The sequence below is a fragment of the Amphiprion ocellaris genome, chromosome 8, assembly GCF_022539595.1.
Source record: "Amphiprion ocellaris isolate individual 3 ecotype Okinawa chromosome 8, ASM2253959v1, whole genome shotgun sequence".
Classification (NCBI taxonomy): domain Eukaryota; kingdom Metazoa; phylum Chordata; class Actinopteri; family Pomacentridae; genus Amphiprion; species Amphiprion ocellaris.
In genome coordinates this window covers 9,050,408-9,068,575 of record NC_072773.1, presented here as the reverse complement: position 1 = coordinate 9,068,575, position 18,168 = coordinate 9,050,408, and the positions used below count along the sequence as shown (strand labels likewise).

Genomic DNA, 18,168 nt, shown 5'->3' with positions numbered 1-18,168 from the left:
CTATAGAAATCACAGAAAGCACTTTGCTTTCAGTCTGTTGGCCTTGAGTGCTGCCGCTTTGGACACACACAAGCCTTCCAAAGACTCTTTAAATATCTCTCCTGCTTATTCTATTCTTTGTGAAATTACAAACCTACACATGCTGTAATTAAAAAAAAACACACACTGGCCTTGCTTTTTCCTCCATCTTCATTTCTGTCTCATCCTCTTGGTTGAAAATATTTTAGGAATTACACAAACAAAAGATAATCGCAGCTATTGTTTGCTTTCCAGCCATTCATTTCTCAGTTTAGTCTCACCAACAAACAGGTATAAGATCGTGAAAAACACATTAGAAACGACTGCGATCCTATTTGTTCTCCCCTCTCCGTTGTTCTCCACTTCTGCACAAACAGTCAATCATCTGCTATCAGCCCTACACATCTTTACACTTTCACCATGGCAACTGACAGAGTGAGGCGATGGCGGCCTTGGCTGTTTTTCAGACGTTCATAATGACACTGGCCTCGTCACAACAATACGAGAAAGAAAGAAGGAAAAAAAGAGGCTCAAGGCGGCGGGAACAAAGAGCGGTGCATCATCGGTGTGTCTGTGTGCATCGTTTTTTTTAACGTTTCACAGTCAGGGTCCAAGAGTTTGTTTGGAAAAGTTAAGTCTATCGCTCTATATAGGTGAATGGAACCAGACTGACAGCAAACATTGAAGCAGAAATAGATAGAATCCTTTAACCTTGATGGCCAGGCCATGTTCACTGGCCGCCAGTTTATATCCCTGCTAGGCCACTTCAGCCTCATAGGCCGGCTCTGCCAGGTTGTGACCCAGAATGTTGACCAGCAGATCAAACAAGACCACATTTGTAGCAGATTGTTGGATTACTGGAGAGATTATGGAGAGCTTGACTCATAGCTTTACTGTAACATCAGCTTGACTTCTCCACAACCAGCAATTCATCCATTCACTGAAGCGTCCATTCGCTCCCTCTGTGTGTTTACATGTTTATCCTGACAGAAGAAAGATGGTGTGTGTCAAAAAAAATACCATAAAGGTGTTGCTGGTGGGATAAAAGTGACTGTGTGTGTTATGTGGAAGCAACGGCTCGCTTCTTTCATCAACCTTGTTTCCAGCAGCTGTTTTTTCCCATTAAAGAGCTAATTGCATCAAATAGTTGACAGAAAATGAAACATCTGGGGGTCACGTGATGCAATCACCCTGAGCAGACGTTTGTCGTTGAGCTCCCATGCCTCCCTAGCCAAATTTAGTTTATTGTCTTACTTCTACCAAAATTTAAACCGTAGGTCTACCTTCTAACAACTCGACAGCATGTCCAACTCCAAGACAGCTAAATCTGCCACCAATAAGCTAGCCGAGGAGCAAAACACGAGGATGAGTATGCTAACTAGCAAAGACGTTAACCAAGAAACGCGGTTGCACGTACCACCTGCTATCGACGCTGATGCCCTGGTTGCAGATATCTCCCGAAATGTTATTGAGAAGATATCAGCGCTGATGGACAAGAAGTTTGAGGAGTTATCCGCTACATTGAACAACATTGCTACCCAAGTGGAATCTAACATTAAGCACATCACAGAAGCAGAACACCATATTTCAGTGGCGGGGGATAGCATGTCGGCTGTGACACCCAGGCTGGCTGAGCTGGAGGCAAAAGTGCACATTCTGACAGAGAAATGTACTGATATGGAGGGACGGAGCCGTAGGGACAATATCTTAATCTACAATCTCAAAGAACAAACAGCGGGCCGACAACCAGCTGCTTTTTTTTAGCGCTGGCTCCCAACTCTACTCAACTTGGAGACGAAGCAGTGCATTATCAAGATTGACCGAGCTCACCAGAGCCTCGGTGCGCAGAGACCAGAGACCAGCTGCGCGCTGTGATTATTAAGCTGCATAACTGCGGAGACAAATCCAGGATCCTCACCGCGGGATGGGAGTTAGTTGGGGATCCAACATTTGGAGATGCTGTTTTCTTGTTCATGATGTTATGTCACTTATCTTATATGCCATTTTTTATTGTAAGCCACTCACTCTTCATCATGTTGCACATTTGCCAATCCTTTTTTCTAGCTGCCATAAATACACTGGGGTCTGCTGCTGCCCCTTTAACCCTTCCCCACAGGTTGTCAAATCAGTATTAGCCCTATTATGAGTTATCTCAAGATAATGTCCCTTAATGTTAAGGGAATAAACAATGTGATAAAAATGCAAAACATCCTAACATTTCTGAAAAAGGAAAATACAAAAATAGCTTCACTATCCGAAACCAATCTATCTGACTTAGAGCATCTGAAACAGAGGAGGGCCTGGGTGGGTCAGGTGTTCTACTCATGCCATAACTCAAAGAGTAGAGGAGTTGCCATAGTAATCCACCGCAGTCTTCCTTTCACTTTGGAGGAAACCATAAGTGATAATGATGGCCAATATGTTCTTATTTCAGGTTATCTTTATGGGGAACAAATCTTAATAGGCTGCATGCTAATAAACACGAGGCTACCTTTCTCCCAAAACTTTTGTCGGATGTGACATCAGGGATTTTAATTGTATACATGACTCGTGTGTTGACCAGTCTCCTCCTGGACTCGACTCAACTTCCAGAAAGAGTTTGAGGCTTAAGGAGTTTTGCCATGACTTAGAGTTGTTTGACATTTGGAGAGTTATTAACCGCAAAGAGATTACACTTTCTTCTCCCAGCCTCATCAGACATTCTCTAGAATTGATTCCTTCTTATCGTCGGGAATGGTGTTGGATCAGGTAATGGAATGTTCAATTCACACATATACAATCTCTGATCACTCTCATGTAAGCTTGTGTATTAGTCCTCCTTAAGCTGACCCTGCTTCTTGCCACTGGAGGCTGAACCCCTCTCTACTGAGTGATCCACATTTTATCAACTATATTACAGATCAGTGGAATATCTTTATAGATGCTAATAAGATGCCAGAAATCAACAATTCGTTGCTCTGGGAGACAGGTAAAGCCTATGGTAGGTGAAGTATTATATCATATATCACAGCTCAGAAAAAAGCTGCCATTCAAGAATAACAAAATTTAGAGAGAACAACTGCAATTTAGAAAAACACCTACTAGAACCCTTTCTAAAAAACTGGAAGCAGCTCGCTCAGCCTTAAATCAGTCACTTACAAAAAAGGTAGAAGCAGCCATTTTCTTTGCTAAACATAGGTTATATGAATCAGGGAACAAACCAGGCTGACTGTTAGCAAGATTAGCGAAAGGCAGAGTAGAACCGAACACAGTACCATCACTTTTAGATGATAACCGCGACAGAATCAAAGACATTAACAGATTCATGAGGCAGTTTTATCAGAAACTTTACTCATTCGAATGGGACCCCACTGATGCTAAAATATCAAAATTTTTAAGCGGAGTGACTCTCCCGTGTCTATCAGAGGAACAATAACAAACATTAAATGCACCTATATCTCAGAAGGACATCCAAGGAGCCATAGTTTACCTTAAGGGTGGTAAAGCGCCCGGACTTGAAGGCTTCTGCCCAGAATTCTCTAAGAAACCAGGCTATCTAGTAGCTGGAACACTTACGGACATGTTTGTATGCTCATTTGGGTGTGGTCACTTCCCCCCAACACTAAACCTGGCAAATATCAACGTCATCCTTAAGAAAGTTAACCATCAGATATCTGTGGTTCATATAGATCTATTAGTCTGATTGGAGTAGACAGTAAATTGCTTTCAAAATGACTTGCAACGAGACTGGATAAGCTTTTTATATTCCTAACAAACCCAGATCAGACCAGATTCATACAAAACCAATTTCCCTTTACTAATGTGAGAAGACAACTCAATGTAATCCAATACTCAAAGAAATTGCAGAGCCTTTGCCATAACCTTGGATGCAGAAACGGCATTTGGCAGGATTGAATGGAAGTATTTATTTAATCTTCTGGAGAGGTTTGATATTGGAGGGAATTTTCTAAAATGGGTCAAGACACTTTGCAACTCCAGCGACTTACGGTGTTCAATCCCTGTCTTTTACAGTACATAGGGGAACCTGACGACTTCTCTCCAATTCTTAGTAAAATAAAGAGGGACTTACAGAGGTGGCATGATCTTCCTCTATCATTCATGGGACGTATAAGTCAAATTAAAATGAACATTTTTCCATAGGTCATATATCCTCTTCAAATGTTGCCTCTATGGTTATCCAAAAAAGTAACAGCCGATATAGAAAGAGCATTCTCTATTCATCCGGCATGGCAAGAGACCGCGACAGAAAATCAAAACTCTGATGCCTGCTGATAGAGGTGGCCTAGCTCTGCCAAACATATTATTACAACTGGGCTTGCCATGCTCACTCTCTCTAGGAGTGGTTACATGTTCATCTTAAGTCGGAGTCCTGTTTGGACTATTGGGCCTCCCAAATTTCCTCTCTGTGGAGCCTAGTCACAAGTGATGGGTAGAAGTTACCAAGGGACATAAAAAAATAACCCAATTATATACAACACAGTTAGAGTGTGGCAGGGAATCTGTAAACACCCGGGAAAGGGACCCTGCAACTGGCTCCTGACCCTCCCAATAAGAAACCAGGATTTTATCCCAGGTCTTGTCCCCAGCATTTTTGACCTATGGCATAGCAGAGGAGCGAGAGTAGTAGGAGACCCGTCTTCAGAAAATGTACTCATGACATTCCAACAACTACAATCAAAATTTGGCATCCCCAAAGAACACTTTTATAGTTTTCTCCAGATCTGCCACTTTGTTGGCTCTAGAAATTTCTCTCCCTCTGGTTTGGTCTTATACAATGAGATAGAAAGATTCCTTGTTGACTGTAAAAACATCATGCATTTTATCTCCGCCTTCTATACATTGCTTTGCTCTCTTAGCCCAGGTGATGCCAGAGACATTGCACTGAAATGGGAGGGAGACCTTGACACAGTCTATATTGAGGATGACTGGCCGGAAGCCATTAAGGTCATTAGATCAACATTCACATGTAATAGACTCAGAGAGACACAGTATAAAACTCTACACCGCTTACATGTAACTCTGTACATACTGAATAAGATGGATCACCAGACCTCTCCCCGATGTAATAAATGTGGAAGAGAGGTTGGAACCTATTCTCACTATTTCTGGCAGTGCAAACTGATCAAAATATTCTGGGTTGCAATTTCGAAAGAACTGAGTGGTGTTTTTCGGGCCAGCATCAGGAGTGACCCAGGCCTGTTCATTCCTTCCATCAAAATCAGTTGCTTTGACACGACCACATTTCAAACTATGTGACAAAGTGTTGTTACTGGCTAGAAAATGCATTTTGCTAAATTGGATTAAGGATAAACCACCAAACTTTACACAGTGGTATAGAGAGTTATTTAGGGTCCTCCCTCATGAAAGGATTAGCATGGTTCTGAGGGGTACTGAGAAGTTTTCACAGACATGTGCTCTCCCGTACTCAGATATTTACCTAAAGAACTGAGTCAATTTGTGATGAGGGGACAGAATGACATAAAATGGCCAAAATCGCCGGGAGCTAACCAATAAACATCCCCCTCCTTTATTATTGCATGTTCTGTTATCTATCAACATAGTTCAGGTAGCTTTGTCTCTTTTGCCATCAGATATTAAATTTGACTGTAAATGATCTTTAAAATCTGATAATTTATGATAATATGTATGACATCAGACGGTGGGAGTCTGGGGGGTGGTGGTGTGTGTGTGTGTGTGTGTGTGTGTGTGTGTGTGTGTGTGTGTGGTGGTGGTAGGGGTGGGGGGGTGGGGGTGCTGGACTTCATCTTGTCTTGAACGTATGACTTGGTATGGTGGCAGTATTTCTTTGTATTCATTTATTCATTTATTTTCCCTTACTTTTAATTGTAATTTAGTTTATTTAAATAATTGTCTCTCAATGTACCCTTAATTTGTTTTCTTTTATATTTTCTTTTATTTATTTATTCATTCATTTATTTATTATTATTTTTTTTCTTTCTTTCTTCTTCTGTTTTAAATGTGCAATGTGTTACAATGGCATGATGTACAATTTCATGTTCTTTTGTCTTTTTGTGAAAATATAAAAACCAATAAAACTCTGTTTTAAAAAAAAAGAAAATGAAACATCTGCCTGCTAAAGCAAACATTCAGCTGCACATATTTTTCTCAGTAGGTGGTGGAGACCAAAATAGAGCTAAACCAGTTAAAGGTATCTGCAGATAACTATAATAGACTTGTTGACCAGGTGAAGTTGTACTGGAATTTATGAATTTTCACACAGTTATTAATGGGTTATCAGTGGCTGTTCCATCTCAAATCATCACGTTTTTAGAACAATTTCTGCTCAACAGTGAGCATTTGACTGAAATTTTTATATCATAAAATATTCATCAAGATATCTGTGAGATTTTAGTTTGATATAACAAACACACTAAAATATGAAATTAGAAAAGCACTCAGAGAGTGCATTACTCCGCCAAGGCTGCTCATTTGATGTATCATTTCCGATGGATGAAATCTTTAATAAAAAATTACCTTGCGCTGAGCACAGGCATGTGTCATGCATGTGCTCATGCATGCATGTATGGATACGGAATTGCGTATAAATTACTCTTATAAAGGTCTGTTGATCAATTCATCACGTTTGGCAAGCCTTTGTTTTGCTAGTGTTAAAATAACCGTTCCCTCCATACCTTTATTTTGAAGGTGTATTTTTAATGTTATGGGCTTTTATTTTGTCACCATTCCAGCAGCACAGGAAGTGTTTATCTAAGAAGCGGTTCCTTGACATGATGAAGACGCTGCCGAAAAGTCCGAAAATTCATGTAAACATGAAAGAAAACGGTTCCACGCTGTTGCTGTCTAGCAAAGTATGTGTATAAACTTAGAAGCACCTAGCTGGAATGGAGACAAGCCCTTACGGTGTTTTCTGAAGAAAGGAGTGAAGGACAGAAAGGTGAATTTGTGTTCAAAATAAGGCTGACGGCTCAACATAAATAAAGGCTTTGTGAAACATCGGGAGCTTCACCATGGTCTGGCTGAGGTTTGCTTCATTGCGTTACCTCAATATGTAGCGCGAGGAAGGAATTGATGGGACTCAGAAACACCTCACAGTTTAAAAATTTGTTCCTTGTATGATTTCCAATGGATAAATCACAGTCATTTTGTAGTAGGATCACAATCATGTGATCGTCAGCAGGTAACTGACACAGTGTTCAGGTCATGGTTACAGTGACGCTGTGCTGGCACCTATATCTCGCAATGGGAAATCTTTAACAAATCCGTGGGGTCAGATTATAAGCCGCATCAATGCCAAAATCTAATAACTTGGTCCTTGTGTCATTTCTGACCTTCCCTGAAAATTTCATCCAATCCGTTGGTCCGTTTTTGAGTAATGTTTCACACAGACAGACAGATTCACAGACAAACGTACGCCGATCGTCACATAACTCCGCCGTTCCTTGGCAGAGTAATGAATAAAATAAATAAATTGCCTGTCAGCACACTTTCAGCGAGGTGGAAGTTTGAAGCTGTTTGAATGACAATATCTCAGTAACTATTTAAGATAAAAGCTTGGATTTTTCACAGTTTTTTCTCATCATATCATTAATTCAGAATCTGCAATATTGGACAAATAGATTAAAAAGTCATTCCATCTCAAATAATCTTTTTAAAAAAAAATTCTGCTCAAATCCTCTCTGACTTGCCCGAGTTTTTAGATCATAAAATATGGACATTTCTAAAGATATTTGTCAAATTTTAGATTGATATATAAATGACTTTCCGAGTTTAATAATAAATAATTAAAATACATTTAAAAACGGCCCTTCGACCCACTTTCAGCCCATTTTTTCTTTTACACACTGAAATTTGAGGCTGTTTGATGGACAATATCTCAGAAACTATTAAAGATAAAAGCCTGAAATTTTCACTGCTATTTCTCATCATGTTGTTGATTCAGATTGTGCAGTACTAGACATGTAGATCCAACGGTCTCTGATTATAGGTGGGTTAAAATACAAAACTGATTTAAGCTAACTCTCTTTAAGCCCACATTAATGCAGAATTATTAATGCAGAAATCAACTAGTGATATTTTCTGAACCACATGTAGCTAGGTCACAACACAAAACTCAACAAATAGAATATATTTTAATATTAAATATTCTGTCACAAAAATGAAAACGAAAGTTATTCTTGGTTAAAATTCATAACTAATCAAGCAGGTATGACAAGCTGCACCACAAAAACAGAAATATTGCGAGAAAGTGTAATCCAAGTGGAACAGAAATCCATTTCAAAATGAAAAATGATTTTTGAATTTAGGCACAGATAGAGTTTAAAATATTCATACTTCATGGGAGAAAAGCTTGAAACAATTCAGAGATGGTTGAGTAAAATGTCCCTGATGATTAGAGAGGAAATAACCTGAGTACAATGCTTTTAGTATCCTTATTAAACCGTAGATCCCAAGACTTCCTCAAGTCCGCATCCATACAAAATGATTAGTCAATCCACATACAGTGGTGGAAAAAAATTTTTGGGCACCCATGCATTTGTGAAATATTGCATTAAGAATCACTCTAAAGTCTTCAAGTGCAATTTCTTTTAGTACAGTCACAGCCAAAATACTAAACAAATCCAAAATAAGCCATTAATAACTTAAAACTGATTGGTTCCATAAAAATGCACAAGAAATTTTGAGTAATGGGTCATTTTGGTACCAGTGATCCACTAGTGAAGGTCGTGCTTTTTATTAAGATACAGTTTTTGTTTCTGTGCTTCATGTCTACTACTAAATATTAATTTGATGATGTGATAGTTTATTTGTTTTTTGTTCTGTTTTGAACACATTCTCTGTTATTTGTTGACTTTGATACTGGCAATGTTGAGAATTGACATGTCAGTCACTGTCAAGAATTTAGTTTTGTTAGTTTTTCTTGTAAACAATGAACAGACAAATATCATTTGTGTTTGTTTGTGTCTGTCTAATGCAGCCACATCTTTTGAAACACAAAAAAGATTTCTTCGCAAATATTTCATGATAATATTTGAGATTGTGTAAAATTATGAGAGAATGTGTCTCAGTTTCTGCCACTAATATGAATATAAGAATATGTCTGAGCTAAAAGTAAATATGGACCAACTGTCTGAGCCGTCTGCCTCGGTTTGACCCAATCACAGGAGATGGGATGTCTGTAATCATGAGTCTGTCAGACTGATGCAACTGATTGCAAACATACAGTTCCATTTCTCCCATCAGCCTCGAGTGTATTTTGACTATCTTGACTGTCCTGGGCTTATAAGTAAAAGTAAAAGTGGCCTTTTGGGGCTTGTGCTTTGCATTTTATTGTGTGGACAGTTTAAACTTGTACATTGTAAAAGAAAAAAGTATTAACTGTATATCAAAATGGTATTTTGCACAACTGTTCTTATAGCAGATATATTGTACAGTTTAGAGTTCACAGTAGTTGTTAATATTGATACTGTATATGCATATCAATTGCTAAGTAAGTGGACTAAATGTTATTTTGTCGTCACCGATCTTTCCAGACCTCTGAGCTTAAACAAAATTGAGACGTTGACCTTTAAGTAATAACTTTGAGAACTCCCAGTAAATCCAGCGCACCATTTATACAGCCATAAAACAGAGCCCTACCTGTATATTTCTGGTTCTATCAAACCTGATCAATAATTGACACTCTGAGCTGAGGAGTCATTTGTCATAGAGAACAACTTTACCCTGATTCAGCACCTTGAGGATCTGGAGTATACTGTAGGTTGGAAAACAGGAATACAGCTAGAAACTCATAAATCTCTCCTCCTGTTTTTCTCCCAGAGGGACGGAGGCTTAATATAGTGCAGCAGCAAACCACGCCCAGAACAGCAGCTCATATGATGCAGCTCTCTCACAAAGTGCATTTAAAGGAATATTCATCCGGAGTTGGCTGTTTTCAATTACAGGCATCTTGACGGAAACTCTGATAAATGGCTCATCACTGGCGTAAAAGCAGATATCACAAACCTGCATGTGGCCACGTTGGTTTTTAAACAGCTCAGGGAACTCAAGCAGACATAAATCAACGTTACTGTAATTTATCTTATTAAATTCAGATTTACACTGCAGCGAATTTGCCTGTAGCGACTGGCAGGTACAGTCATGTAAACAAATGCAAGCTCAGAAATACAGAAAATGAGGAGTTAAGAAAGCAGATGTGCAGAACTCTGTCTTAATGTTCCAACTGGATGAAGTCTTGTGATTTCTAGGAGGTTGTGCTGCACCAATCAGAGCTGCTTTCAGTTATAAGAGATCCATTAAGCCAGTTTCAGCATCAGGCCAAAACACACAAACACAAACATGAAAGAGAATTATTCAGAGTGCACCTCTCTTCTTCTTCTTCTTTTTTTACTCCTCCTTCTCTTTTATTAAACTTTGATTTGTCTCTAAGCGGCATTCATTGTATAACAGTCTCCATTTTTAATGCTCACTGTGCTGATGAAACGTAATGATAATGAGCGCAAGGCTGTGCGTGTTTACTGTAAATAGGTCCATGCATATTAAGTTTGAGGATGTGCTCTGTGTGTGTGTGATTGTGTCTATGTGTGAGGAAGTCGGTGTGTGTGTGTGTGTGTGTGTGTGTGTGTGTGTGTGTGTGTGTGTGTGTGTGTGTGTGTGTGTGTGTGTGTGTGTGTGTGTGTGTGTGTATGCCCACTCATGAGCGTGTGCTCCCTGTTAATAAGTCAAGTTGTTAGCATTAGCTCGCGGGTTGGTGCAGGATGCTACAGGGATAGCAGTGCCTCTCTGCTTCCTCTCCCATGCTGTTGGGCCTGAGGCTTTCTAACTCTAACATCCTCACTCCTCTTTAATCTCACCCTCTCACTTCCCCAACTTGTCTTTCTTAGAAAACTTTTCTTTAACTTTCTTTTGTCTTCTGAAAATAGACGTTGCAGCAGCTTGTGCACGAGTGGTGGTATGGCCTCACAGGAAGGCATTTGCAGATGAAATGCGCAACATAGCACAAGTCATTGGTTGTCATTTCAGTACAAAAGCACCCTTCGCTTGCTCCTTCACCCCACGAAGAAAAGCTACTGGTGATTTGCAAGACTGTTTGCAGCTGAAAAAGAATTGTATCATATGAGGGTCAGAAACGAGAAGCTGTTTGCAATAAAACCTAATATCACCATACACAAAAACTCAAATGTTTAAAGCAATTAAAGAAACAAGGAGATTGCAGCTTTGTTTTCGACCACACAAGATCAAAATTGTCTTTGAACTGTTGCTCCATTAATGTTAGTGACCTGAACTGCACCATCTGACTTCTATCGGCTTCCTAAACTTGCATTGTTGCTATGTTGAGATTGATGAAAAGGTCATACATGCATGTTAAGCACTATCTGGAGACTCAAGATGTAACCTTATTCCAGACATTAATGTACCAAGTTAATTGAAGTTAAACGAGATTATGTTGAAAAGTAATGCAATTACACTCTTTCTCCTGTGATGTTTTCTGGTCAGGCTGTGAACTTCTTGAAGTAGATGCTGTGCTAGCAGCCTGTGCACAGGATGCATTTTACTTGGGTTGTTTGGCGACAGAGGTGTGAGTGCTGAGGTGGTCTTGTATTACAAGAAGGATGAAATACGCAACATACCACAAGTCATTGGTTGTCATTTCATACAAAAGCACATGTGGTTTGCTGCTTCCCTGTAGAAAGCAAGGTTTATGCAAGAAAATGTGTCCTACAAGGATATTTCAAAAAGTTTCAGTGTCACCCTAAAACCCCACAGCACCAGGTGGAAGAAGCAGCCATGTAGCTTTGAATGGTTCCTCCTCCACTTTACTACACCATCTGACTTCCATCTGTTTTGAAAACTTAGGTGGTCGCCATTTTCAGACTGATCAAAAGGTCATGCATGCAATTTAAGGACTATATGGAGACTGAAGATGTGACCTTCTTCTGAATACTCTTGAGCCAAGTAAATTGAAGTTAAAGGAGACTATGTTGAAAAATAATGCAAAAACAATCTGTGACGTTTTGTGATGAGGCCGAGAACCTCCCGAAGTACCGTTGTAGACGCTGTGCTAGAAGCTTGTGCACAAGGTGCATTTACTTGGGTTATCTGGCGACAGAGATGCAAGCGCTGAGGTGGTCTTGCTTCACAAGAAGGTTTTTGCAGATGAAATGTGCAACACACCACAAATCATTGGTAGTCATTTTCATACAAAAGCACTAATTTACAGGACTGTTTGTGGCTGAAATACTAGTAATTTGCTTTTCTGCGTTTGTGGCAGTGAGGTGGCAATCTAATCACACCCTACCCTTGTGCATGATGGTAAATGAGTTGTTACTATTCAAGTGAAAGTGATGTTGAAATGTGTATATTTGCAATAATTGCAGAAATGGTTTCTATGGTTCTACTCATGTCATCCAGAAAACATGTACAAAAACCAACAAAGGGAGTCCATCCCTTTTCTTTTTTCTTTTGTGTTATAATGCAGAAGCAGCATCGGATCATTCTCCTGTAGTTTAATTCGCTTTAATTGAGGAGGAAATATTTGAGTTTTGAGTGGAGAAAGTCAGCTCTTGTTTGAAATACAGCAGAAAAGAAGAGAAAAAAAACGTATCAATATCTAATATCACACTAATCTCAGAAAGTAGCCACTTTATGTCTCTCTTTTCTGTTTTTTTCATGTATATAGATCTTTTTGTCTTGATTTTCTATGTAATCTCTCCTCTCCTCACTCTTTTAATCATAAATAAAAACAATCTCCTTTAATCATCTTGGCTCGGTTGTTTTTTAAATTGATACCTGTAGAACTGACCTGCTGCTGCATAAGTATCTGCTAATAAAGCTCCAAGTAAACATCTGATTTTCATCCTGTCTCTTTCTTTCACATTGTTTTTCTCTGCATGTGCAACTGTCATGTTAATTTTTCTCACTTCTATGTGCATCTCTGTGTACATAAATTCACAAACATGTCACCAGTGTTTTCATGCTGTTTGATTTGACTCCTTTCTTCTCTTCTTTTCCTCTTGCCCTAAAACTTGGTGTTTGTTTTACACTATTTCTGTCAGTCGCTTCATTATTCATTAACATTTTCATGTCTCTTGTTCCTCCTCTGCTTCTTTTTCATCTTCCTATTGTTTTCTTTTCTATCTCTATATAGTATGTGTTCTCTCCTCCATGGCTTCCCTTTCCTCTTCTCCTCTTGCACTCATGATTTTTCCTCCACAATTGTTCTGCCTCATTATATTCACCTTACTAAGGAGATTTTGGAAGTTTGCCTGCAGTCGGTCTTTTTCTTTTGCTCTCAGTTGGATGGAGACTCATTACACAAACCCAAATATCTGTTTAACCCAGTTGGGGCATTGGCAGACGCATACACAGATGACACTATTTTAATTATTCCCCATTTTTCTTTCTTTCTAAGTCAGCTGGCTTTCTTTCACCTTTTCCTCTCCCGTGTTTCTTTTATATCCAACATCCAGAGGGCTTAAAATATTAAGAAAATTTTACTGGTTTAAAAGTTATGTTCTTTTAATCTAACTTGCATGACTAAAAATTGCTCCTGGCTGTGTCAAAAGATTAACAGAAATGGCCAATTGTTTCAATTGGGGGGGGGGGGGGGGGGGGGGGGGGGGGGGGGGGGCTGGAGTCTATCCCAGCTGACTCGGGCGAAGGCAGGGGACACCCTAGGCAGGTCGCCAGTCTGTCGCAGGGCTACATACAAAGACAAACAATCACTCTCACATTCACACCTACGGGCAATTTAGAATGATCAATTAACCTCAGCATATTTTTGGACTGTGGGAGGAAGCCGGAGTACCCGGAGAAAACCCACGCATGCACAGGGAGAACATGCAAACTCCATGCAGAAACATCCCGGAAAAGCCGGGACGCGAACCAGGGATCTTCTCGCTGCAAGGCGAAAGTGCTAACCACTACGCCACTGTGCAGCCCGTAATTCCTAATTTTTAAAATAAATTTGTGATCTTGTTGGGCTTTGTTTAGTTTTTTGTTAATTGATTATTTGATTAACTCTTTAAACCCCTAAATCCTGAATGTTTAAAAGGTGTATTATCTTCACAAAAATTCCCAAAATGACACAAAGAGGTGTCAGATTTTTAACTTTCAGATGGTCCTTGCACTACACTTGATAAGATCAAAGTTTTTAAATTGTGATAGCTCTTCAAAATCACTTTATTCTACAGGTCTTAATGAAAATTTTATAAAAAATAAAGCATATAAAAACAAGAAAATTTTGTATTCTTTGGCGTAACCATGAAGCCAATAGTGACTCAGCTGTGACCAACAGTCACATAAAATGCAAGGTATTTTTTCTGTAATTACACAGAGCAGACAGAAGACAATTAGTGGAAATAATTAAAAATGCAAGTAGCAAAATATCTATAATATGTGGAGCTGATATTTTTTTTTCCAGTATTGGTAATACCTGTGGGCACTTCAAAAAATGGCGTACAATTTGAGTCCATTTATTATTATTTTTTTGGAAAATAATGAATCAAATGAGGAATATGTAATGGTTTTTATTATTTATAATACCATAACTGCACAAAAGACATTTCTGAGTTCTCTCAAATCCAGCCATGGTTGTGCTGTTTTCAAAGAGGTTCAGAAGGTTGATATAACTTGTTTTCCCAAACTTAGATAACTGGCAAATCCTAATTCAAGAAAGTTCATTGGTTCATCCCACAGCGCCGGTTCTGCTCACCAGAAGTGGCCCACTAGGCGGCTTGCAGTCCACACACGGCTCCAAGCCAGTGAGCCGGGCTTCTTACCAATTTAAAGTTTGAGAATAGGTTGAGATCCTATTGGCCCAAAGACCTCTAGTCATTCGCTTTATCAGATAAAACTGCAAGACTCTGAGTGCCAGCTATCCTGAGGGAAACTTTGGAGGGAATCAGCTACTAAAGGGTTCGATTAGTCTTTCCCCCCTATACCTAGGTCGGACAACCGATTTGCACATCAGGACCACCACGAGCCTCCACCAGAGTTTCCTGTGGCTTCGTCCTGTCCAGGCATAGTACATAATCTTTTGGGTCCTACCTTTGTGAATACTATACACAAGACTTCTATTACATTACTGCAATACCCATCAATGCAATCCTCATTCACATTGCACCACAGTATCAGTGCTGCACGAACAACAACATACACATTCATTCTTTTTTAAATTAAGCAACCTCTTAACAAACATTTGTCATTGTCATTACCCTCATTCAGTGTCCTTATTGTCACTGCAGCCAAGCGGCAACCATCCTTCTCTGCAGCTTGTAATATTTTGCGTTGCAAGTATATAGGTGACAATATATTCAATGTTTCATGAACAGTCCCACCCCATGTCTCTAATTACGTGGTCATGATATTCAGTATCATTTGACAACAGGAGGTCTTGGTCATTTTCTCAGTGGTAGCATCTTTAACCAAGCCAACAAAACCATCTTTCTGTTTACTTACCAGATTCGCATACACAGGTGTGTCGCTCCCATTGGTCGGCGCACCGGCTGTGAGATGGGCAAGGAGATGACATGCAAGCGTTCCCAACACTACATCCAGTTTCCACTTTGACAGCTCTGGATGGGCGAGGAAGGGCAGGAGAGTCCGGCCGAACACCCAAACGAACACCCTTTAGACAGGAGAAAGTAACTTAAGAATAGCATTTTTATTAATTTATTGAAACCTGTCAATCCCAGACTATATTGCCAAAAGTATTCGCTCACCTGCCTTGACTCGTATATGAACATAAGTGACATCCCATTCCTAATCCATAGGGGTCAATATGACGTCGGTCCACCCTTGGCAGCTATAACAGCTTCAACTCTTCTGGGAAGGCTGTCCACAAGGTTTAGGAGTGTGTTTATGGGAATTTTTGACCATTCTTCCAGAAGCGCATTTGTGAGGTCACACACTGATGTTGGACGAGAAGGCCTGGCTCTCACTCTCCGCTCTAATTCATCCCAAAGGTGTTCTATCTGGTTGAGGTCAGGACTCTGTGCAGGACAGTCAAGTTCATCCACACCAGACTCTGTCATCCATGTCTTTATGGACCTTGCTTTGTGCACTGGTGCACAGTCATGTTGGAAGAGGAAGGGGCCAGCTCCAAACTGTTCCCACAAAGTTGGGAGCATGGAATTGTCCAAAATGTCTTGGTATGCTGAAGCATTCAGAGTTCCTTTCACTGGAACTAAGGGGCCAAGCCCAGCTCCTGAAAAACAACCCCACACCATAATCCCCCCTCCACCAAACTTTACACTTGGCACAATGCAGTCCGACAAGTATCATTCTCTTGGCAACCGCCAAACCCAGACTCATCCATCAGATCGCCAGATGGAGAAGCGCCATTCGTCACTCCAGAGAACACGTCTCCACTGCTCTAGAGTCCAGTGGCGGCATGCTTTACACCACTGCATCCGACGCTTTGCATTGCACTTGGTGATGTATGGCTTGGATGCAGCTGCTCGGCCATGGAAACCCATTCCATGAAGCTCTCTGCTGAAGCACTGTTCTTGAGCTAATCTGAAGGCCACATGAAGTTTGAAGGTCTGTAGCGATTGACTCTGCAGAAAGTTGGCGACCTCTTCGCATTATGCGCCTCAGCATCCACTGACCCCACTCCGTCAGTTTACGTGGCCTACCACTTGGTGGCTGAGTTGCTGTCATTCCCACACTTCCACTTTCTTATAATACAGCTGACAGTTGACTGTGGAATATTTAGGAGCAAGGAAATGTCACGACTGGATTTGTTGCACAGGTGGCATCCTATCACAGTTCCACGCTGGAATTCACTGAGCTCCTGAGAGCGACCCATTCTTTCACAAATGTTTGTAAAAGCAGTCTGCATGCCTAGGTGCTTGATTTTATACACCTGTGGCCATGGAAGTGATTGGAACACCTGATTCAGATTATTTGGATGGGTGAGCAAATACTTTTGGCAATACAGTGTAGTTCTTGACTCATTTTCATTCCATATGTGATCACATTTAAAGCCTCCATCCATCCATCCATCCATCCATCCATCCATCCATCCATCCATCAATAAATAAATATTAAAACCCATCTGTCCTCACCTGTATGCATCCTCTTATCCCATTCTGAACCTCTCCGGAGCCGAGCACTCCTCCCACATGCAGATGTTTCACCTTTAAGCCATGAATCTCATTTCCCACTATCACCGTACCCTAATGGGGAGAGAAAAGAGGGGCAGGTGGAGACAGGAAGGGCAAAGATTATTATTATTAAAAGCCGTATGCAAACTCAATGCCTAGACAGAGATACACAAGAAGTACTTCAAATACCATGAAGTGGCAGCGTGGGAGATCTCAGCAATTTATTTGATGTGAAATTATATATTTTTTTAAATGGTTTAAGTTAAAAAAAAGTTAGAAAGAATAAAAAGATAATCAGCACCAATGGGTTTTCAATAGTGTCCAAGGAGAAATCCTTTTCTTATTTCTATTAATGTTGCTGTTTTTCCTGAACCTCCATAGCTTCATTCAGGTTATTATGGGGGTTAGGGGGAGGAAAGGGGAGGAAGAAAGGAGTGAACTAATTGACTGACTTCATAAAGAAAAGACTACTGTAACACGCAATCACTGTAGAGAAGGTCAACACATGCAAAGCAATTTTGACAGGCAACTTAGCTCGCAAGAACCATGAAACCAAAACCAATGAGCTCTATTCATCACTTATTCAGCAGCAGCAGAATACACTAAAAAGAGGGTGAAATATGTCTGATAAAAGCTGCATATGTGCCAAACCCCTTTCAGAGGCAGTTAGCGTTTAATTGGCAGCTACAGTGTTCAACAATTTCATATTTTAAAATGTTTTCAGCTCCGTTTACTCAGTGTGCTACTTGATGCACTTTGAAGAGAAGCCTAGTGAACTACAGTAAAAAGATGAAAGATGTAACTTGCAGGCAGATGAGTTAAGATTTAACACAACATGAAAACAAAGCAAAAATTGTTTGTTTAAACCGAGCCAAAGAGATAATAGAACTGTGAAAGCGTGTGTGCTTTTTCATGTTGCTGTCACGCAATTATGTACAGCTCATACCTTGTACAAATACACACATGAAGCACATCATCCAGTACAATCTGACAGAATAATCCACTGTAGATTAGAAGAACTAGAATTAGCAGACCGCATCTTGGTGAGTCTGATGCTATGGAG

The 18,168-nt window shown here is 40.1% G+C and overlaps 1 protein-coding gene across 4 annotated transcripts in view; it reads right to left on the bottom strand.

The window, feature by feature from the left end:
* celsr3 (cadherin, EGF LAG seven-pass G-type receptor 3) overlaps positions 1-18,168 on the bottom strand; it is a 216,416-nt gene that overhangs the window by 95,823 nt on the left and 102,425 nt on the right. For all 4 annotated transcript variants that reach the window (XM_055013004.1, XM_055013000.1, XM_055013003.1 and 1 more), the window contains 2 exons: positions 17,067-17,177; positions 15,457-15,625 (listed from right to left, as the gene is read on the bottom strand). In XM_055013004.1, the coding sequence (XP_054868979.1) occupies positions 15,457-15,625; positions 17,067-17,177 (280 nt within the window). The remainder of the gene's footprint in view (positions 1-15,456; positions 15,626-17,066; positions 17,178-18,168) is intronic.